Raw genomic sequence first — 22,914 nt, forward strand, 5'->3', positions numbered from 1 at the left:
AAAACTTGGGATTAAGTTGCTAACCGTTACTCGCTTACTCCGGGTTTATTTATGCAGACCGACATCAAGGCTGCGCGATACATCTCCCATCTCTTCCACTAAAATACTTGAAAATTTTTTTTTTTCTTCTCATATTTTTCTTTCGCTCTCAATACAACACCGTAGACACCGAAGCTCCTTCTATATTTCGTAACATAGCGATATGTTAATATCAACATTTCGGAAGAGTGTTTATTATTTTTCCCAATTTTTTATTATTTTTTTTTTATCTCCATCTCAGAAGTGGAGATCGTTTGATCCGCGCAATCGTCAAAGGGATCTATTGATTTTCGTAGGTCAAAAAAAAATCTATTCAAAATTTACGTTGTACCCAAATAGTTGCGGGTATACATATATATATATATATATATTTCTTTAATTCTTATTTCCGAAGCCCTCAGCCCCTTATTACCAGCGAGTCTCTCGACTTATCGTTAGCTGCTTCTCGTAGATAGCGTCAAATTTATCCTATAATTAAGTGGCGCAAGCCCAAGAAGTGTCATTACGTGGTACCGCCCGCGGCTATCTTCGTAGCGGATAACTTGCAGACCACCTTTCCTGCACCCTTCCTTGTCAAACATAAATTCACATCTTTCCACGGTTAAGTAAAGTTTACGACGCCCGCCCGGAAATCCGCCAAGAATCTCCCTCCCCCGAAAATACAGATCGAAATAAAATGAATAAATAAGCGAAAATGGCCTATCGCCGAATTCAGCCGATAAATCATGCGAAGATCTTCCTCGCCAATTAAACTGCAATTTTGAAATAACTCTTCTTCGTTTTTTTTTTTCTCTTTCAATTTTTCATTCTACTTGCGACGGAGCACGGATGAGATTGCGTCCGAAGGGGGCAGAGAAGAAGTTCGTCCGTTAGACGAAAAGCGTGAAATTAATCTTCCCGTACCGAGTGTTGGCACGATCGCGTAAGTCCGCTCGGATCACATTTGTCAACAAGGGAACGGTCCACCGCTGGGGATTAACTACGTCAAACACGCCCGATGGCTTGACGGCGATGCCCCCGAGTGCCGGTGATCTTGCGGCCTACCCCCAGCCCAGGAATTCCGTCAACAACGTAATCGTATAGAGTCATCGTCCCCGCGCTGTAAACGCTTCCGATCCGCGATTATTATTTTTTCATCCCTTGGAAGGGGAACCGCCAAAGTTCGGAGAAACGATAAGCTAATTTCTCGTTTCGTTCTCTTCGACTCGATCGTTGATTCGAACGCGAATCGAACCGAGAATATCGGTGCGAATCGGCGCGGGATTAATCTGCACCGCGATGCGGCAAAATTTGCAAATCAACGTTCATAAAATACCCGCTCGCCGTAATTGCATCCACGTGTAGCGGCGTTATTAGCCACTAAATTTTTATTCGTGGATCTGAAGTCCGGATAATTTTCTTCTTTTCTTTTTTTTTGTTTTTTTCATCTATTTCTCAACCGGATTATCTGATATATTTTAACACGGTTCACGACCCACTGGGACTGACTACGCGCCTCGAGTTTTCACAGATATATTAATTTTTCCTTTTTCTCTCTTATCGTCCATAAGATTCTATAGGCGTCTTTGTAGCATTGCAGGTTACCTGGAGGACGTGTGTAATAACAGTTAAGTTTTACGGCCGCAGTAGCGATTGTCAAGATTACGCTACGTTGTACATACGTGATATAGTTATCTGTGAAAAGCAGCTTGTGTTTGCGCACCAGATGTATTCGTGTATTTATATTTTTTTCCTCCGCCATTATATGTATAATCTCGTCGGAGAGATGATATAATAATTGGAAGGATTGAAATTTCGACGAGGGGAGATAAAATTAATTCGGCCTATCAAACTGACTCAATTTCTATATTTTTTGGTTTCTCGTTTTTCGGTTTCGTTCTTCTCATTTCTCGCTTTTCGAAAGAGGGAGAGAAAAAAAAACTGCTTCACCTCCTCGCGCGAGTTGTTAATTTCTGACACCGTAAACTTGTCGTCGTAGTTCTAATTCCCCATAAGGGTAACCCTCACCCTTTCATATTCCCATGTATAATAACCCCGCACATTTCGCCCGTTACGTTCAAACCCAGACGACCGAAGATCCTCCGTAATGGTGCGGGGGGGGAGTTTTCTTTCTAACACTTCTCAACAGATGCGCGTATAAACCCCCGCGTACAATATCCACGGTGTTTGAGAGATTAGAAAATTTTCTCACCGTTCAAACCGCACCCCACGGTACCATATTTGTGTTACTCGTCGCGTGGACCCACGTAATGTAATAATTATGTGTTCCTCGTTTCATTCCCTCCTAAACAAAAAGAAGCTACTCTTCCCTTCTCATCGTCCGAACGTTCTTTATTTTCAGAGACCGTTGAATCCGGGAGGCTATTCGACCCTCCAGAAAACGCTACGCTGTCATCGTCTACCGAGGTATGTTTCAATTTTGAGAAAAACCTGAACTCTCATTGACCGATATAAAAATTTGCACGCGTCCCGAAACACTCGAGCTCGATATCCTCGCGATATCTACGACGTATGCGTACGGTACCCGCGTTATGATACACGAGGGTAAAAAAGTTACAACAAAAAAAAAAAAAAAAGAAAAAGATGGAGGGCAGCTGCGGGTCGGTTTTGATCCGTGCACATACCGGTGTACCTCAACTTGCGTAAGTGTAAATTTTTATACGACCACCTTATCATTTCTACTATGTGTACGTGCCTCAATGTACACGTACACACCTATGTAATAAATCCGGGATGGTTGAACGTTTAAATTCAAACTATTAAACTGAAACGTTCAATCCCAAAGTCAGTTCGGACGTCACGCGTCGCGTGCTTCGCTGGGTCCGACACAGATTAGCTCTGATTCAATTAATGAACGTGTATATTCCGTATAGCCTGTAACGTGAAACGCCCGCGTGTGTATATTTCACACGTGAGTACGACACCTCGACGTTTTCTTCGGCTCCCGATCGCGTCGATCTCTTCGAAATTTTTTTTTTCACTCGACGATTCGTCGATCGGTTTTCGGGGGGGGGAGGGGTTCGCGAGGTACTCGTCCAAGTCTCGTCCGAATCTCGATCGGATTGTTACGACGACTGGGGAAAAACCGAATCGCGGCGAGCGCAACAGGCTTTATGGAATTTTTCGAGGGGGCTGCTTCTGCTCCGCCGATGGCTTTGGGTGCCGCTTCGGCTGTATCGGGTCGGTACGGTATACGCACGCTTGTACGCGGTAGACGACGAGAGATTTATGGAAGTGGACTTTCGACCCTTATTGTTCGGCTCGTCTGTTTTCCTCGTTAAAATTTCCCTTTGAACGGCTAACATCGGTTTTTAATACCTGTACACCGATATTCACGTATACCTACGCACGAGCGCGAGAATCATCGACGTATATGTGTGTGTATATTATCGTTACGGCGGCGCGACGTGTCTCTCTGCACTCGCAGTTTCTTATCCGAACGTCCATTTAATTAGCGTAAATTAGACCACGATTTAACGCCACCGTTGACCGGTTGGAAACCATTATTTATTTTTTTTTTTTATTTTTCTCTTCTTTCTCTCCTCCTTCTCTTTCACCCCCTGATCCATTCGTTCGTCTCAACTGAAACGGAAGGACGATTAAAAATACATCGGATTCATGCGATACAACCGATGTTAAATACCTTCCTTTTTTCGCTACCCCCGTTGTCGAGGGGGTGTACGATATAATTACCTCGTTGAAATCCCCACCCCAAACGCCGTCGTCCGTACATATAGGTGTACAAATGTACGAAACAGATACGTTGTACACGTCTACGGGGATTGAAATTATTATCATTATTATTATTTATATAATACCTCGCGAGTCGGTAGAAAAAAAAATGTGAAATCTAGATGAGAACGTGGGTGCAGTTTTTGTGCAGTTTTACCTGCGCACCTGCCCGACGTCGTACGTGTACAGTTTTTTTTTTTTTTTTCATTTCGACGGAGATAAAAATTGTAGGATTCAATTCGGCCGTTATACGAATGCAGTTTTTTCGTTGTTATTACGCTCGGAGGCGATATTATTGTACGGTCCGACGTTCCACGGGGTTGTGATCGGCCATAGGATTTTCATATTTAGTCGAGCGGGGGGGGGGGGGGGCGTTCGGCCCCGCTCGAAAATAGTCACGTATGAAAATAAGCGTTTGTTCTCCTATTTTTTTTTTATTTTTTTTTTCGTTCACGTCCGCCGCCGTTGGTCGGGGGACTCACGGGTATAACTTGTATTTTATATTATTAAAGGATATAATCCTTACAAACGGTCTTGAAGTTCCTCACGCATACACGTGTATGTTACATATATGAATTTTTTCAACACGTTCCTCCGTCTGCTACCTGCAGAGCAGACCCGTTTTCCTCACTCTCTACTGCAGGTCCGGCCTCTCTGCGTTACCTTTAAATTTTTCTATTCATCCGAGGAAAACGAAAGGGGTTTATTTTCTATACGTGTAGCAGGATTTTATAGCGGCGTTTCTCGAACTTTCGTAGAAAAATCTGAAGCGAGACCTTGATTGGGGAAAAAAAAATGAAAAAAAATTTCTATAAGAAAAACAGTCGCGATCACGTATACCACCGGAGACGCCATTCGACTGTACCTTTTTTAGAGTGGACAGTTTTGACCTTTCTCAAATTAGGATTCTCCTTTTTTCTTTATTATGTTGGAATTCAGTCGCCTCGATCGAAAAATACGCGCACCCTTTTTGCGGTGAAGGGTGAAAATGCGTTAAAAATTTTATTTTCCGATCCTCTGGCACGAATCGATCGAAATCGATGAATTTGAAGACGTGATTCGATCTCCTCGTTTGAGGTCTAGATTTGAAACCGAGGAAAATTTTCCTCCCCTGAAAATCATCGTAGTCGTCATCGTCATCCCTTTTTTCTTTTCCTCACGTTACGAAATTTCACAGCATCCCTTCCATCCCTTAGCGAAAAGCGGGGGCGTTACCCGGTCTGCGGTCGACGGGTAGCTGCGAACAGTAAAGCGCTCAGTAAGCGGCCAGCCGCCTCAGAAGACGGGTCGTTCCTACGGTTAATCTTTGATACGAACTTCAAAGGAGATTTAAATATTGAATAACTGAAAATTAGAAGGTATTAAAAATTTATCAATGAAATTTGCGTTACCAAAAATTATCGATAATAAAAACTACGATTTTCCGTGTGGTCAGAATTGAGAAAAAATTTCGATAAAACGAATTTTAACAATTTCGAAAAAGACCGTAGGATTCTTATTAAAAAAAACCTGTACGATTTTCACCCCGTCCGAGTCGTTTGAGTTCGAGAAATAATTTTATTTCTTATTTATTTAATTCGCTTTACCGATCGTGCGACTTTTCTCAACTGTAACGATTCGATTTCGAAAGAGGTCTGTTTGGAAACTAATATTCTCCGTAATTCATGAATGGGTTATACACAAGTGAACCGTGAATAGTGTGGATCGTATTTACATCGTTACAAGAAAATAAACCATTGAATAATCGAACGAATGAATGAAATTACGTTAAAACGAGTGCCGCAATTATTTTATACTATGTGAAAAATCGAGTATCCGATTCGAAAGTGAGAAAAGAAATTCAAGAACCGAAAAAATTTTTCAACCTTGCGAACGAGGAGTCGGCCACGACGAAAAATACCGATCAAAAATCGCTGCCATGCGGCGCTCCGAAAATCGCGTCTAGTTCGCTTCCGATAAACGAGCCAAAAAAAAAAATTGATCAAAACAATCGCAAGAGCCCGACTATCCCTACCGATTTACACGAGGACGACAGCGACCTGCCTAACAATGGCGAAAAATCGTCTCAATCTCGCGTTACCCGCATTTCTGGCGGGAGTGTCGATGGTATTATTGATTCCACCTTCGATCGCGGGTGGCGAAAGTTACATGAAAATGTTCGCCGCGCAACAGAGCCCTGTCGATCCCTGTTTCGACGAAGATCGTCCGCGTCGTTGCATACCGGATTTCGTTAACGCGGCGTTCGGCACATCGGTGGAAGCCTCGTCCACGTGCGGAAGCGGAGGACCGACGAGATACTGCGACGTAAACGAATTGGCGGGAGTTAACGGACCGGTGGGTACCGGCCAGTGTCACGTATGCGACGATTCGACGCCGAGGAAAAGATTTCCTCCCAGCTATCTGACGGATCTCAACAATCCGAACAACATCACCTGCTGGCGTAGCGAGCCGTTGGTGTCGTCGCAGAGTTTCTCGGCACCACCCGACAACGTGACGCTCACCCTGTCGCTGGGCAAGAAGTACGAGCTGACCTACGTCAGTCTGCAATTTTGCCCCAAGGCGGCCAAGCCCGACTCAATAGCGATCTACAAATCGATGGATTACGGAAAGACTTGGCAACCGTTTCAGTTCTACTCGTCGCAGTGTCGCAGGGTGTACGGCAGGCCGAACAGGGCAACGATCACCAAGGCCAACGAACAGGAGGCGAGATGCACCGACAGCCACCGGTACACCGGAGGCGACGGTCTCGGGCCGGTGGGAAGAATCGCCTTCAGCACCCTCGAGGGACGACCGTCGGCCCCCGATTTCGACAACTCGCCGGTCCTCCAGGACTGGGTCACCGCCACCGACATCAAAGTGGTGTTCAACCGGCTCCACATGCCGCACGGTCAGGACGATTTCCCGAATCCCGAGGAGGCGCACAACAACGAGGACGCGACGGCCAAGGAGATCAGAAAGGACGTGCAGGAACGCTCCAAGTCGTCGAAGAATCAGGCGAAAAATCAACTGATCAAAGGTTCCGTTCAGTTGGAACAGGACGTGCAGATCGGCGCTACGGTTCTTCCGTCCGTACAAGTTATAGGACCCCAAGATATGCAGTCGAACGACGCCCTCGACGCGGACGTTCAAGAGATGAGTTTCGTTACGACAACGGTAACCACCGCGACGACCACCACGTTGGCGCATCATTACGCCGTTTCCGATTTCGCTGTTGGCGGCAGATGCAAATGTAACGGACACGCGGCCCGATGCGTACCCGACAAGGACGGCGAGGTGTCCTGCGAATGCAGACACAACACCGCCGGAAGAGATTGCGAGAGATGCAGACCCTTTCATTTCGACAGACCATGGGCCAGGGCCACCGCAAAGGACGCCAACGAGTGCAAGGGTGAGTTTTTTTTTTTTTTTTTAAACGAAATGAGTAAAATTCCCGCTGATCGACCAAGCGAATTATTTTCACCCAACGATTGGAAACGATCGGAATCATACGCGTTCGGATTGGTAAAAAAGTAAGCGCGAGAATTTACGGCCAATTTGTTTGCGGAATCCCGAAATGAGTGGAACGGGGGGAGGGGAACCGGGACAGGGTGGTTTCCGATATAAGGTGCTCGTGAATTTCTTCGGCTGCTCACTTCCAAGGTGTAGTTTTGTAGTACGACGAAGGCGATATTTAACCTGACTAAACAGACCGGCTACCACTTCTTCTTCTTCTTCTTCTTCTTCTTCTTCTACTCCGAGGAGCGGAGAGCGCGCGCGGTGTGCAGTCCCATGGGCATTTGGCCCCACGTTCGGTCTTTTCTGGTGTTCTTTTATTTTTTTTTTTGTTTTTATTTTATTTTTTAGTTTTTTGTATATTCTTCAGCGTCTTTTTGTGTTCTCCGTTCCTTCTTTTTCCGCTATACGGTTGGCTGCCGTCCAGCAGCAGCGGCAGCGGCAGCGGCAGCGGCGGCTATTCCTCATTGTCATAGCGAGTTCGGTTCGGTCCAGCGTCTGGCCTTGGGATCGACTTTTGTAGCCGTTCAACCGATGATACGACGAACGATCTTTCTCGGCTCTCCCCGTGGCCGCTTCGCGACTCTCGAACGTTAGCGCGGATTCGATCCGATTCGACGCTCGGCCTCCGCTACTTATTTATTTCTCCTCTTCGTTCCCTCGTTTTTTTTTTGTTTTTTTTTTTTTGCGCCGAACGATAAAAGAGAGACGATCGGTTATAAAGTAAAGAGACAGACACCGCGTTACAATCGAACGAATGATTTGACAAAACGTGGAACGCGCTTGTGTGTTTTTTTTTTCTGTCACTTATTTTGGCGATGAGAAAACGTCAACTTTCGAGCTTCCGTTACGTGTACCTGCGTTACTTTGATGAAAAATTTTGTCTCGGAAGTTTTCGGTCCACACCCTCCCCTCGCCTTCGTCGATTCGGTCTCGAGTGGTCGGCGGATACCGAGCGGCTTCTCGTTCTCCGCTTTTCGCTCTCTTCGCCCCCGTCGATGTTTATTCGTTTCGCATACCCCCCTCTTGCGTAGTTTCCGTTTCTCTTTATTCGCCGGTTGACGTGCGGCGTAAATTCTTGTAACGAGCTTCGAGTGACAATCGAGCTATATTATTATAAACTGCGAAGAACAAGGCAGACGCACTCGTTACCCCCGTTATTACATCCGTACGTAGAAAAATTTCGTCGTACCCGTTTCTGTCCTCGGAAACGGAATACCGATAACGAAAACCGCAGGAATATCGCTGTCGCGATCGTCCCTCGCGGGAAATCTTCACGAGCGAAGAAAGTTAAAAGAGGAATAGAACGAACGCACGTACGCACGGTGCGCTCTTCCTTTCACTAAATTAATACGACCGAACGTCAGAGACTTCTTTTGTGCTAGCAATGGACGGACCCATGCCCTCGTATCGCATGACCCTCGATTCATTGTAAAACAGTGTGTCCTCTTCGTTCTCACGCCGCGCAGATTGCGGTGGGATTGTCACGAGTTTTTATTTTCAAATTCGGTATTCGGATCGTCCACCGGAGAAGAATCGTTTTCATTGAGAGATTGAATTTTCGTCAAACTTTTTTTCGGACGAAAAATGCAGCCAAAAAAAAAAAAATAAGTAGAAGAAGGAAAAAATCTTTCGATCGATCGATCGATCGTGTAAAACTCCGTGCAAAGCGAAGCGTCGACGCATGTGTACACACTTACTTTTCTCCGTCCGTGAAACGGGGAGAAAACGGAAAGGAAAATAGAAAAAAAAAAAAAAAGGGAAGTAAGGAAATCGATAGCGGTGGCGATCGTTGTACCGTAACACAAAGATCTCGAAATTATAATCGGGAGTGATGTCCCGAGTATACACAATGGAGGGGGAGGGTACCGATTAAATGTAGGGGGGGGGGGGCTCTGAAATGGCTCATTGAATCTTTACACAGATTTTCTTTGTACGCAACCCGTAACAAAATCCATATGTGTGTGATGTATACGTGATCTGGATGGACGCGTTGCGGCGCACGGGGGGCGCGCATTAGAAACGATACAATCTTGCTTGGCTCGCGGCACTTTTGACTCTCCGACGTTCGTTCGACGGTCGACGGTTTTCCGCCCTCGTTCGACGTCACATGGCCCTCCCTCCCCCCCGATGAACCCCGGGATTCGAATGAGAGCCGAAATTCTAATTCCGAATCCGATTCCTTAAACCCCCTTTCAACGTTTCTACGTTCGTTTTATTGCGCGTGGGGATTTTTTTTTTTCACGGTGCAGCAGGAGCAACGCACGTGATTTAAAATTCCACCCCCATAGCGACGATACACGCGCTCGTGATGGCTGTATCGTAATTTATACGGATACATTTGATTCGTCGATAGGTGTACTATATGCATGGGATCACAAATTACATACTTATGCGGTACACGTGTATATATGTATATATACACGTAAAATATTTGTATTTTGTATGTTTACCGACCCAACAAATTTACATATATCATATCGGTATCCGTTGTATGGTTACATCCAATGCACTTTTACCCTGCCTATCGTACACAGCTGGTATATGGCTCTACGGGTTTGATGTGTGTTTGTACCGCAAATGTTTGCTGGAAGCAAACAGATGTACACGTATATATATATGTATATATATATTTCTTTGAACATTTTATTGCTGCCCTCCCCCTCATCCCCCCCGCTCCCCCACCCCCCTTTTCCCTCCGGATGCCTCACGACGTGCAGATCGCAAACGATGTATTTCGATATCGATAGTGTACGGCGAATACCGACTGACCCCATCCGCTCTACACTTGCGTCGATTATTCGTAACGATCTGTAGATTCGCTGACACGTCGAAATCTGGAAAATTACACCAGATTTTCATCATCTCTCTTCTACGATCTCGCAAATTCGTAGATTTTGGAATTTGCTCTTATTATCATTTTTGTTTTTTTTTTCTCAGGGAAAATAAATCGTCGATCCAATTCTTTGGAATTGAATTTATTTCTAATTTTTGAGACGGTTTAAATTCCGCTGCGGAAAATTTCGATGCGAGTGCGACGCGGATACGAATCTAGCAGTTCTTCGGTTAAAGAGCAATTTGCGGGACGGGTGGAAATCCATCCAGCGAGCGGGGGTGTCGCTGTTACCGGCGAATCAAATTACAGTTTAATTTCGCGGGCGTGTTACGTCCGTGCAAAATATATATATATATATATACAGTATACAAAAAAAACGTAGGATTTGAAAACGTGTACGCGAGATGGGAGGAAAAAAAAAAAAATAAAAAGGAAAGAAAAGTTTTTAATAATTTGAATTTTAAATTCAATTTTTCTTCTCATTTGTCGCGACGACGACGACGACGACTAAACGTTGTACGCTCTGCTCTTCGTTTCGATTTTTGCTCGAATTTTTATTCTCCTCGTACGTATTTCGTCGCACTTGTCCGTTTTTTTTTTTTTTTATTCCCTTTTTCGTAGCGTTGATACTTTTTATCGCAGGTGCGGCTAATCGAATCGAAGTACGGTATGCGTCGAAATGTCGGATGACGGTAAAGAGAGGAAAATTGAAAAATGGGGTAAAAAAAAAGGAAAAAAAATTTCAAACGCGCATCTTCTCGGCATCTTCGCGAGAAACGTATAGAACCGATGACGGTGATGAGCCGCATTTTTCAGGATCAAGTTGCAGCGCTTAGGGCGTGGAAATAATGAGCTAGCAGCTCCTCACCTATAATCGTATACTTCAGAAGTTCTCGCGGTGCGTTGACGTGGTTCCTTCTTTTTTTTTTTCTGGTTTTTCTCTTTGAATTTTTTTCTCCCTCCTTTTACATTTCGTTTTTTTACTTGATTTTTTTTAGTTTTTTTTTCTTTTCTAACTCCGAAACGATACGCGGAGACGTTGTAACGCGTATACCTGCCGGTATCTCGCATGCTTATCGCTTTTAGAGCCGCGTGCCCGAGCGCCGAGTTCAAATTAAGCCGCATATGGCCCTACGATTAATTGTTAAACGGCGTTATTTAATCGCACACCATTCCTCGCTTATTATGTTTTTATTCAATACGATCTTCTCGCTACGGTCTCGCGAGAATTTGTTTTCCTTCTTCCTTTCTTTTTTTGTTCGTTTTTTTTTTTTTTTGATTTTTTTTTATTTTTTACTTGTTCAGACGAAAAGATGTCGTATAAAAATTATCCACAAAGAAGAAAAAAGAGTTAATTATCAGCTGTTGACAATTAAGTATCGGAATTGAGATTATGTACCTACATGCCATGAGTTTATTATAGTAATTAATCAATTATTTGGTTTACGAGTATAATTTTTAGCGGATAATATTTGTTCCGGTGATGACATAAGTCATTATTTTATCAGTGAGCCGGAAATGCGTTGCAGTTCTTATCGGTTTTTCTATTGTACGTGTACTTCCGTGTACATACATTCGTCATTGCTGCATAGACAGTTTTTGGAAAATGAGGGAAAAAAAATATTTGAGTGAAACGGCGATAACATGATCATTATAACATTCTTCTTCTTCTTATTTTACATGTATACAGATCAATTGAATTTTATCAAAAATAATTTTCAACCTTAGGTATCGCTGAGGAATTTTTAATATAATTACGAAAATCGATCCCAACCTTAATTCTCATCGTTGCTCTTTTCCCGGTATACCTGTACACCCATTCGAGCCACATTCCTCCTTGGAAATTACAAAATTAATATGTCTCGTACATTTCGAAACCCCGGTTAAAAAAAAACCCCCGAAACTTTTTTCGGAAAGAGAAAAAAAAACATCCTCCAAAAATCTCGAGTCGTATTTCCGTAGATTAATTTCTTGTAAGTTTCTTCCAAATTTTCTAAAGCCGCTAGAAAAAAAAAGCGTGAAAGAATTCGAAGCCGTCTCACTTTGCGGTTTCAACTTCGCGCCATTAGATGATATTTATGGTACATCGCGGAAGCGGGTATGTAATATAAAGTTACGTGTTCGGTACATGGAATTTAAATTATACAGCCGTTGTGTAGCTTGTATTATTTTTTTCAAAATGCACACCTCGCGTCGCATTATTATACGTACATTGAATAAATGAGAACGAAAAAAAAAAAAAAAAAAAGAGTGGAGAAAAGAAGCCTGAACTCTCGCCCGGTTTAATTAAAGACACAGCGCGTACCGCTCGCGACCGCGGCGTTATGTTTCTCTCGTCATTCTTCAATGATGATCGACTGCAACGTTCACAGTGTGGGATAATTATTGTCGACGTTTACCCGCTAAACGGTGGTTGTAAATGTCAGAAATAAACGCGTATTATATATTATAATTATATATTATATATATATATATATACATATATATATGCTTGAAGCGTAATTGATGACCTATGGAATACATAAAATCTAATGTAATACATAAGATCGCATGCACGTACGGAGGTACCTGCGCGTAATCGAGCACGAGGAAATATCTCGAAAAAAAATTGAGTCAGATCGAATTTTTAATAGATAGAAATTGAAAAGTTTCGTCTACTTTTCGTTTTTCAAAATTTGAATTTCATTTTGAATCTCGAAAAAAATAATCGATCATCTTCGATTTACACCAAAGTTGTAAATTCCGAAGTGCTATAAATTATGAGGTTCTTATTCGGGGTATAATATATTAGGCAGTTAATCTTGTTTAAAGTTACAGTAAATGAAACTTTTGCCTAGTTTCGAGCGAGAAAAATTGCAAGTAGGACACTCGACGTGGTACGCGTGTGCAGGAATTTCACGTGAACGTGTACAAAGTACACATCCTCGAGTGAATTTCTTTAATGGTGTACCGATGTGTATAATATAACGTTATGTACATTGCACGGTGGGGTACATGTACGCGCGTAGCCTACGTGCGAATATAAAGTTCGTATGGCCACTTTCGCGAATTAACATAACCGGCAAACCTGAGCTTGGCGATAAAAGCTCCGTCGAATAGGTGTATTACAAAGCTGTATAACTCGGCAAATGTTTATAAGGGAAACGCTGTTGGAAAAATAATTAAATTCCCCCGATTTCCATACTCAGTTTTCACGCAATACGGATATTATACCAATGTATATAATCGCACACGAGATTAACCATGAAATGATCGAGTTATCGCCAATTTTTCACTTTTTTGAGCAGAAAAATTGCGATATCTCGGAGGGAAAAAATCGTGGCTCAATTTGGCCAACGTATTCGTGTTCCTGAGGTCAAAATACATTAGAAAAGTGTCATTCAATCAATTTTAAAGAATAAAAAAAATTTCTCAAAATTTGAAAATCATCCAAGGGGTTTGAACCCTCGAAGTTTTTTTTTTTTAATTTTTAGGTAAAAAATCAACATTATTTTTAATTGGATTTCATATGTTATTCTCACGTAATTTGATCTCAGGAATCCGAATCCGGAACCCAAATTGACCTATCTATAAAATTGATCGAGTTATCGCCAATTTTTCGCACTTTACCCACTCGATGGCGATTTCTTTTTTCGCTTCCTGTCGCGTGTCCGCAAAATCTCTAGGTTCAAATGCACAGTATATGTGTCGTAGCTTTATGAAGTTCACTGCACATATAATAAGCCATTATCATCACATGATTTTGCGGTCACTGCGGCAGCGTTATACATAATACGTATAATGCGATGCTGCGGACTGCTCATCTGCGCTCCGGCATAAGAACAGCTTTTTTTTCTCTCTTCATTCTTACAGTATACATGTACCCCGTACAGTACCTTTCGCAGTCGTCTCTTTTTCTTTTTTCAACCTCTTTTTACAGTTTTTTTTTTTTCTTCTCGTTCATTCTTTTTTTATGGAAGAAAAAAAAAGATTTTTTTTTTCAACCCTTTTCCCTTTTTCTTCTTTTTTGTCCCCCCTCCCCCCCCCCCCCCCCCTCTTTCTTTCTCTTACCTTTTTTTAAAGGCGCTTACGGTACACATGCGTATACACGTGTACATATATCGCGGTTAACCTGCGCGACGCGAAGAAGAATTATAAGGTGCTGCTCGTGCAGCCGTTGGAGGTAGAAAGGGTTAGGCATACGTGTGCACGCGTGCGTGTGTATACGCTCCGATATACAAGTATAACCGAAGGCATATATTATACAGTCTCTACCTTTCGCGGTTCATTCAGAGATTCAGATACGCGTATAAATTCGACGAAAACTGCAGTAAAGCTCCGCGTGCCGCAGAATTCCCCCGCAATGGCGTAGATATCCGACCGAAAAATGGCACGGTACTTTTTCTCTTCGATATAATTTCGTATCCCATAAAATAGCGGTGTGAAAGAATTTACGATTTTGGAATACATGAAATTAGATTTCTCATTTAACATTCATAATCAGTTTCATATATTCTACGTGTACGACACGTAGAATGTGATGAAACGGTGAGACAAAAGAGAAGGAAAGAAAAAGACGAAGAAGAAAAACTTTTATGGCTAATTGTCTCTTTCCCTTCGCATGTGTATATACTCGGTTTTAATTACCAACGCCTCCTAAGCTTGTAAGGTATTCTCATGTGTGCGGTGTACGTAATGATATCCCATACGTACTTTTTTTCCTTTCAATTTCTCCTTTTTTGTTTTTTTTTTGTTGTTCTTTCATTTGATTTTTTTTTCGCGCCGCGTGCCGAACGACCGAAAACAACTTGCCCTGCACCTTTTTCTTTCTCATTCTTCTTTTTCTCTCTTTTTTTCATTCGATTTCTTTTCTTTTCTTCCGTTTTTTTTTTTGTTTTGTTTTTTTATTTTCATCGTTCTATAACGTGTTGCGGAGCTTATTAGCGCAGGACGTAACATCGGAACGCTAAACCTTTTAACTCCGCGTAGGTATATAACATTTGAAGGGAGTGTCTCAATTTAAACGCTACACGAGGATATCGCACAAAAGCACAACCGTTTAAAAACCAAGCTACATAATTATATGTACCGTACGTACAACCTGAAACCCGAAAGAAAAAAACCCACCGAAAAGGATTTTTTTTTTTTTTTGTATTATATTCACATACCTATACAAGAGCATCTCAATTTTTGTTATCGTATCTTTTGCTTTTCAAATTGTGTTTCACACGTTAACGGAATTTTTGAGCTTTTCTTTTGGTTTTTTTTCTCCGAAAAATTTTGGTATAAAATTGATAAAACGAAAAAACGATATTTCATCGAAGGTGTACCGCCATATTTGGTACACCGAGCGCGCGTTAAAAGGGTTAACTGCAGAGCTATTTATTACATATATATATACAGTATATATATATATACAGTAATATCTGTACTAATGCGGCGAGTTCATTTATACTGACGTTAATTGCTCAATAATCAGCCGAAAAGATTCATACACTATACGTCTTCGAGGTCATTAGTCAGACAAACTGTGGTGTAAAGATGCAACACTTTTAAATATCACCTCATGAATATGAGCTATTATAAAGGGCATTCTCTCTTTCCAAAGACACGAGCACCTCGCCACTAATACGCAACGCCAACGTCGAGAAAATTTATCTTCCGACGAACAACTAACTCCGTATAGGTGCACGAGTTTCTACCGTACACGTGTGTACTCAGACGCGACGTGGAAATCATTTCTCAAAATTCTCTTAACATTTTTTCTTTTTTCTCTCTCTTTTTCTTTTTTCGAAATTTTTCTCGTTAATGCGCTCGATTGATCACCCGTGTTTAATTCGGAAGAAACGGGTTTTGGAAATTCTTCCTTTTTTTTTTTCTGTTTTAACTTCAGACGACGTTACTAATTTTTGGGTACAGTGAATCTGTAAAATCGCTATACGAGAGAAAATACAATCTGGAAAACGTGTCTTTGAAAATATTTGCGGGTAAATTTTATTCGTGATAAAAAAAAGGAATGAAGGATAAAAGTAGTTTTCTCTAATATTTGCGGCAACTCTTTACCCTTCCCTCTGTAATTTCTCTTTCGCTTGCACGCGGATCTTCTTCCTATCTTTTAAACCGAAAACTTATAAATAAATCCCCGCACGACGCCGCGGTGCAGACTACGTATCGAATCTTAAGAGAAAGACGGAGGCGCGCATTCGAGTATAAATTCTTTCTTTCTTTTTTTTTTTTTTTTCTTTATTTCCTTATTTTCAAATACATATAACTGTAAGCCACGTATATATATATATTTACTCGAACATCGCTTATTGTTTGTACATGTATTTTATATGTATGCACGTTATTAGTATGCCAGCTGCGGGATCCGCTGCCACGCGGTCTACGTCGGGCATAAGCGCGGTAATGAAATGATAATAATTCGAGAAATCTCGCCGCGTCGCGTCGCGTTACGGTATGAGGAATTCCGACGCGTCGATCTGAAAATAAAAAGAAAAAAGAATTCGATTAATTACAATATTAAGAGTGAAAAATTTTGTCTCACGGAATTTACGGCGACGAGTTTTTTTGCTTTTGCTTCGATTTTGAGTCTCGGAAAAATCAGGTCGTTGTATTCGTCGTCGCGTCGCGTAAAGTTGCGTGAAGTTAGAATCGCGAATAACAAACGTAAAAAAAAAAAATGTTCGGGGTGCGGAGGGATGAAAAAAAAGCGAAAAGTAACGACCTCTGCTTGCAGCAGCAACGTATGGTTGAGAAACTTTAAAATTTCTTGATAATAATCTAAAAGTTTGCGCTATGAGGTATACCTTGTTTTTTTTGCCGCCGGAATATAAGAATACGAGTTCTCGTAAACCCGCGCTAAACGTAACCAAGAATTTCAAAACTTTCCCATTTCCATGGGGAAATTAGGGACGAAATAAAATCAAAGTTCGTCCACGTCGAGCGAAATGAAAAAGAAAAAATTAAAAAAAATCAAAAAGACACTCGCCCCATTTCGAGTCAAATTTTCTTCTGCAAATTTTTTTCCAAAAAGTAACGATATCTCCGATAATTTGTAACGCCCATAGATTGTAATCGACGGCGTACTGCAAACGCGCTTCCATAAATTAGGCAATACGTTACGTACGTGTTGCACCGGCGGTTCTCGCTTTATATATATATATTTACGGGGTTGAAGTTGGTGGTCTAGATTATATTACACCCGTATAGGTCTACGTAGGCACATAGAAACAACTAACAACAAATTATGGGGCTCTCAACTGCCGGGGTAGAAATGCAATTAAGTTTCTTCGCAACAAACGAGGTTCGAGCTATTAAATTCCTACAGCTGCAGTTCGCAAATATATATATCTATGTGCATACGTATATACCCGGCGATCTATATATACATCGCACATCAACACCGTCCGCATACCGTTCGCGTGTTCTTCCTTTTCCAAAAATCGTTCAAAAATTAGCACACAAAATGAAAAAAAAAAGAAAAAGAAATCAGCCGCAATTAATTTCCTTCAAATTATTACACGAGATTTCGCGTTCAACATTTGCTGTACACTGTGCTAAGAATCTTGAAATTTGTGTTAACAAAAAACCGGAAGAATGAAAAAAAAGAAAACTGATGTAAAAGAATTATAATAATTCACCGCTGCAGGATGCCCGTCCGAAGAATGTTGCAGCTGAACCAACACTTGTTTTTCTTTTTTTTATTCATTTTCTTCTCTTTTTCTTATTTTTCCTCTCTGTTTCTCCTTTTCCATCGCACGGAGATATTTCGAAAGCCATCGCCATCACCGCCGTGTACAGCTCGGTGGAATTTTGTCCCGCTCGGATCAGATGGAATTCGGTAAATGATAACGCGATGATATTTCATTTTCCACATTCATTCGAACCCCCGGCCGAAAATTGTTTTTCCGCGGAATCACAATACCGCATAAGTGAATCTAATTTAATTTTTTTTCCAACGGAAAAATTGTACCGTAAATGAATTTTATTTAATCCTCGCGAAACGTGTGAGCGATCGGAGAATTTGGCGGTGGCGAGTGACTCCGGCTGATAAAAAAAAAAAAAAGAAAAACAACCGATCGGATCGAATTGAATTGGATATTGGATCGTTCCGATCGGATTGGATCGCGCGGGATTGGCAGCCGTCAAATGGGGACGTCCATTAAATTCTTAACGCGTTCGAAAAGCTGGCCGCGGGGGCCGTCCGTCTCTGCCCCGCGGAATATCCCCTCTCGGCGTTACATCCATCATCGTCGACCTCGCGGTAACGTCTTCCCGACCGCACGTAGAAGAAAAAAAAATACACACACGTGCATGTGTGTCGTACTTGAGATCGTCCACTTCGGAATCGGCTCCAAAATTGTATATCTATCCATATAGGTTTATACCGCACACATGTGCGCACCTACGGTCCGTTGCAATGGCGGGCTCTCATCTCGCTTGGGAACCCGCGACGAGATCAGCCAACAACAACAGAACCGTACGAAAATCCACGAACTCGTCTGGCTTTATAAATAACAATGTGAAAATATCCTCGAACCGAAGTTTTTTCCGTTCAGTTTTTTTGGTTTCTTTTTGTTTCGAAGTGGCGGGTACACGCTGTTCAACGTCTTTCGGAAGGACTTCGGTTAAATTCCGGATAAATTCGAAAACGGAGTGTGAAAATCAGGCGAACATTTGCTGGAAAAATTGCAACAAAAACGATGGAAGAAAAAAGCAAAAAAAAAATCTTTGCTGCGTGGCCTCAGGGCGTGAGGAAATAAATTTCTGAACGCGTTATAAAAATTCTTACGATCTTCTCGTTTGAAATTGGAAGATGACTGATCGATGGCTCTCGATTGGATATCGTAGGTCAATAGATTCCACATATAATAACCGTCCAAAAGTCGGCGTCGGTTCTTCCGTTTCTCCGAAATCTTTGAAATTCTAATCCCCGAGCAGCGGTTTCGAGACGCGGACGTGGAAGTTCTCTAGAACAAGAAAAACGAAAAATAAAAATAAAACAAAAAGAAAAAAAACAAAAAGAAAAGGGAACGAGGGGAAAAAAGGAAAAGTTCCTCGCATCTAATTGTGGTCGGTTTCTCCGGGCAGCCAGCGCGGCGTCCGGGCGATTAACGCGGTTAACCTGCAGCGTTTTCTACCAACGTGTGCACCGCGTCCATGTACGTACGTCGCCTTATGTACGTACGTCTCTCGGCCGTTATTCGCGTCTGTACGAAGCAAAAGCGCGTCGTTGCAACGGTCGAGAGTCAGTAAGATGATCAGCTGCTCACGCTGCCGGCATCAGACGCCCCGCGAAACAGACGCGATTCTAAGATCTCGTGATCTATTCTGATCACCGTACAAGAAAGAGCCAACTAACCGAAAGTCTATTAATATACAACCCGCAATAGCGTGTACCGGCAGCTATGCGCCCCGAGTTTTGCTTGACTTTTTCACGCGTGTAGCCCTCCCCCCCCCTCCCCTCACCTATCCTCCTCCATCAATTATTATCCGTAAGGATACCTGATCATTTTCATACACTACGTGCGATCGGTCGGAAAAAAAAATTTGCCATAATTGAAATTTCTTCCTTTGGTTTTTCTTATTTTTTTCTCACGGCGCGTTGCACCGGTAGCTCGTGGTACGGGTCATACGTGTTTGGCTTACCCGTATAGATACACACGTATACTTTATATACTATATATTTAAGCTTTTGTGACGGGAAAAATATTCCCATCAATTTCCTATCGCACGCACGAAAGCTTTTTATCCCGTTTCTGAAAAGTCGATCCCCGCTCTCCGGTATATGATGTATGTAATAGTGGTATAGATATATACATATATAAACGCGTTTATGGGTATGCAGTATCCCATGTATTATATACTCTACACATACCATAAGTCAGACGAAGTGCTTCTCGACAAATTGGACCCACCACTCCATCGCGTATTATATATATATATATAGTTTTATATAACCTCATATGACACAGCGGATACGTACACATATTCGTACGCACATAGATCACCAGTAAATACGTATACGTAGCTCGGATATATTTTCGCGAAATCCTGTGGGGTACACCGTAAACAAAAAAAAAAAAAAAAGGGGAAAATAGTTTTCCATTTCCATTTCCTTTTTTTTTTCTCCTTTTTCGTTACTTTTCCTTTTTTTTTTTCACTATTTTTTCACCTTCTTCTTCGTCTCCTTCTCTCGCTCGCGGGTGCTGCTGACCTTCTTACGTTATCTGAAATCTCGAAACCTCTTTCGCCACGATGTCCTCGTCGTCGTCGTCGCCGTTGTCTTTCTGCAAATATATGCACATAATATGTGCGCAAATGTATGTGTGTATATATGTACACCTATGTAACCAACAGACGCGGGGATCCTTCTCAACCCCAAGGCGATAGGTGTACCGAGATTGTTGCACCTTCGAGAACGCGCGATAACTTCCATTCATTTTGGCCCATGTGTGTAACCTGTACCTACACCTCCGCGAAGATCGACCAGTTTTGAGATTTCTTTTTTTTATTTTCTTTAAATCTTCCTACCGGATTTTCTTTCTTCTTCCTTTCTTTCTTTTTTTCTTTGGTTTTTCACTCCCGCTAATTGGACGGTTTCGCTTTTGAAATTTATCTTCAAAAAAGGTGGTCATACTTCGACTTTTTATTTTTTTTTTTTTTATTCTCCTTCGCTTTCTTCTTCTGTCGAAAAATAAAAAAAAAAAAAAAAAAAAAACAGACCGGTTAAAACAAATTTTTCCGCACTCCGAATATATTCCGATACCGGATATCCTTGTACACCTCGCGAAGAACGCGTGCGAAAATTCTCACGCGAAAGTTTCGACTTTTTTCGTCAATTTTTAATCGTAATTTTTTCCTCTTCCGCAATAGGTAGCGTCGTGACGACGCGAGTGTGCGAGTCCTTCTTTTTTTTTTTTTTTGCGAAAAAGAGGGGAAAAAAAAAGCAAAATGAAAATTGTAAAACGGAATCAAAAAGAAATGAAAAAATAAAAAAAAAGTAGGAAAGCCATTTCTGCAGCAACGAACAGCGCCTACGCGCGCGTGCCTCACGAATGCGAACTTGGAGATTTATATCAATGTTGTATGTATATATATATATACATACGTGCATACAAATGTAGATATGTACGCGGCTATTCGTACACTATAAATAGGTGTATGTTATTAGTTATAGAGCGATATAATACAGCGGTTTTCAGTCGCAGGTATTATAGTTATCTTAATTGCAAATTATTGAGCAATTAAAAGCACCACGGTGTGTTTTATATATATATCGCAGCGGAGATGTGTACGTCACACGTTATTATACGTATACGTGCGCGCGAGTCTCTCGTGATTCGATACACGCTTTAATTATAAGTGGAAACATTATATCGCTATCCCCCCGTTATGACGTATGCGAGATCGTGTGTGTGTAACGCGCTGCGCGCCTACCACGTAATTCCTAATGTATATCTAATTCTCGCGATTATCCTCGCCCCACCCCCGTCGCATGCCCGCGTATTATATAAATATTTTATCGTCCCTCTCGTGACGCGTTGCACGGTAGGGATAGCAAAAAAATATAAAAAAACTGGAGACACACGCGTTAAAAACTATGGCAACGAAAACGAACATTTTGCAAAATTTTAGCCTCAGATTTCTTTCTTCTGAGGTAATCTAAGCCCCGGTTTTTTTTTTTTTTAAAAGAAAAGAGGGATCTGGATATTAAGGGGCGAAAAAATTATGTCGAAAAATTTTCACTCGATAGACGGGAATATCGGGTGTTTGAAAATATCGGTGTAGTAGTAGTAGTAGTAGTGGGGCGCGTAGTAGGGGCTCTCGGACTTCTTACAGTGAGAGATTTGAAACCAGTTTGAGAATTGCCGGATTGCCCATACAGCCCGGGTTCGAAGGAGCGCGCGCTGCTGTACGGCGGTTACGAGGATTGCATGGGTTCCCTTACATGGTTCTATATCGTATCGGTATGGAAGAAGAGGAGGCGAAAGAAGAATAAAAATAAGAAGAAGGCATACCTTTTAGATCTTGTACAAAACTGACCATATCCAGATGCTCGTGCAACCAGCTGAGACGACGAAGCCAGTTCGTACGTACGGATCACATCGGCGGTATACCTGCGCTTCTCTCTTACCCGTGTAACGATAGCTCCCCTCTTGTGCCACGTGAAAAGCCAGATCGCAACGATACGCCGATAATTCTCAGTCGATTTCATTTTTTCGTGATGGGAGAGAGAAAAATAGAAAAAAATCGCACGATCCGATCGGAACGCAAATTCAACCGTTTCGTTAACCGGTCGATTTATTTTTTTCTCAACTTCCGTTCGTTGGGAATGTTTTTTTTTTTGTTTTCCGGATTCTTTTTTCTCGTTTCTCTTGTCCGCAAGGTGTCCAACTTTTTTTCTGTACTCGTACTCGTGTATTTCTCGTTCGTACGAGAAGAATGTCAACGAATTTGTAACTCGCCTACGCGTTTTTATCACACATAACGCCGGTAAGTAAGGTCCGAGTTTCGAGGCACGTGAGGTCCGAGTTTTCGATGTTTCTCTCTATTTTTTCCCATTCCTATTTCTGTTTATTCCTTTTTTTCCATCCTTTCCAGCTTTTATAAAATTCCTCACAGAGTTTGAGGACCATTCTAGTGGAAATCTAATTCTTGAAAATGGAGTTTTCTTATACCCGCGACATATTCCCCAACCTTCCGTATCATCCGACGACGACGACGAACCTTTGCTCTGCTTTCTTTACCCCGTTTTTTTTTTTTTTTTTACTTTTTTTTTATTCGCCATCTTCTTATTCTATTTTTCCTTTCGATTCGATCTGCTTCACTTG

The 22,914-nt window shown here is 41.9% G+C and overlaps 1 protein-coding gene and 1 long non-coding RNA gene across 5 annotated transcripts in view; one reads left to right on the forward strand and one right to left on the reverse strand.

The window, feature by feature from the left end:
* The first annotated feature begins 5,004 nt into the window (after positions 1–5,004).
* LOC105683874 (netrin-A-like) overlaps positions 5,005–22,914 on the forward strand; it is a 79,868-nt gene continuing 61,958 nt past the window's right edge. For 2 of the 4 annotated variants that reach the window (XR_007279640.1, XM_048658977.1), the window contains exon 1: positions 5,016–7,159. Coding sequence is in view for 3 of the 4 variants with exons in the window: in XM_048658977.1 (XP_048514934.1) it covers positions 5,821–7,159 (1,339 nt within the window). In the remaining variant the exon portion in view is untranslated. Of the gene's footprint in view, positions 7,160–22,914 lie in introns of all 4 variants that reach the window. The other 2 variants (XM_048658978.1, XM_012396861.3) reach the window with 2 other exon arrangements.
* Positions 16,182–22,230, reverse strand: LOC125501865. Its single transcript, XR_007279641.1, has 3 exons — positions 22,102–22,230; positions 18,873–19,050; positions 16,182–16,560 (listed from the first exon to the last, which is right to left on the reverse strand). It is a non-coding gene; the product is annotated as an uncharacterized LOC125501865 (long non-coding RNA).

Source organism: Athalia rosae, chromosome 7 (genome assembly GCF_917208135.1).
Source record: "Athalia rosae chromosome 7, iyAthRosa1.1, whole genome shotgun sequence".
Taxonomy (NCBI): domain Eukaryota; kingdom Metazoa; phylum Arthropoda; class Insecta; order Hymenoptera; family Athaliidae; genus Athalia; species Athalia rosae.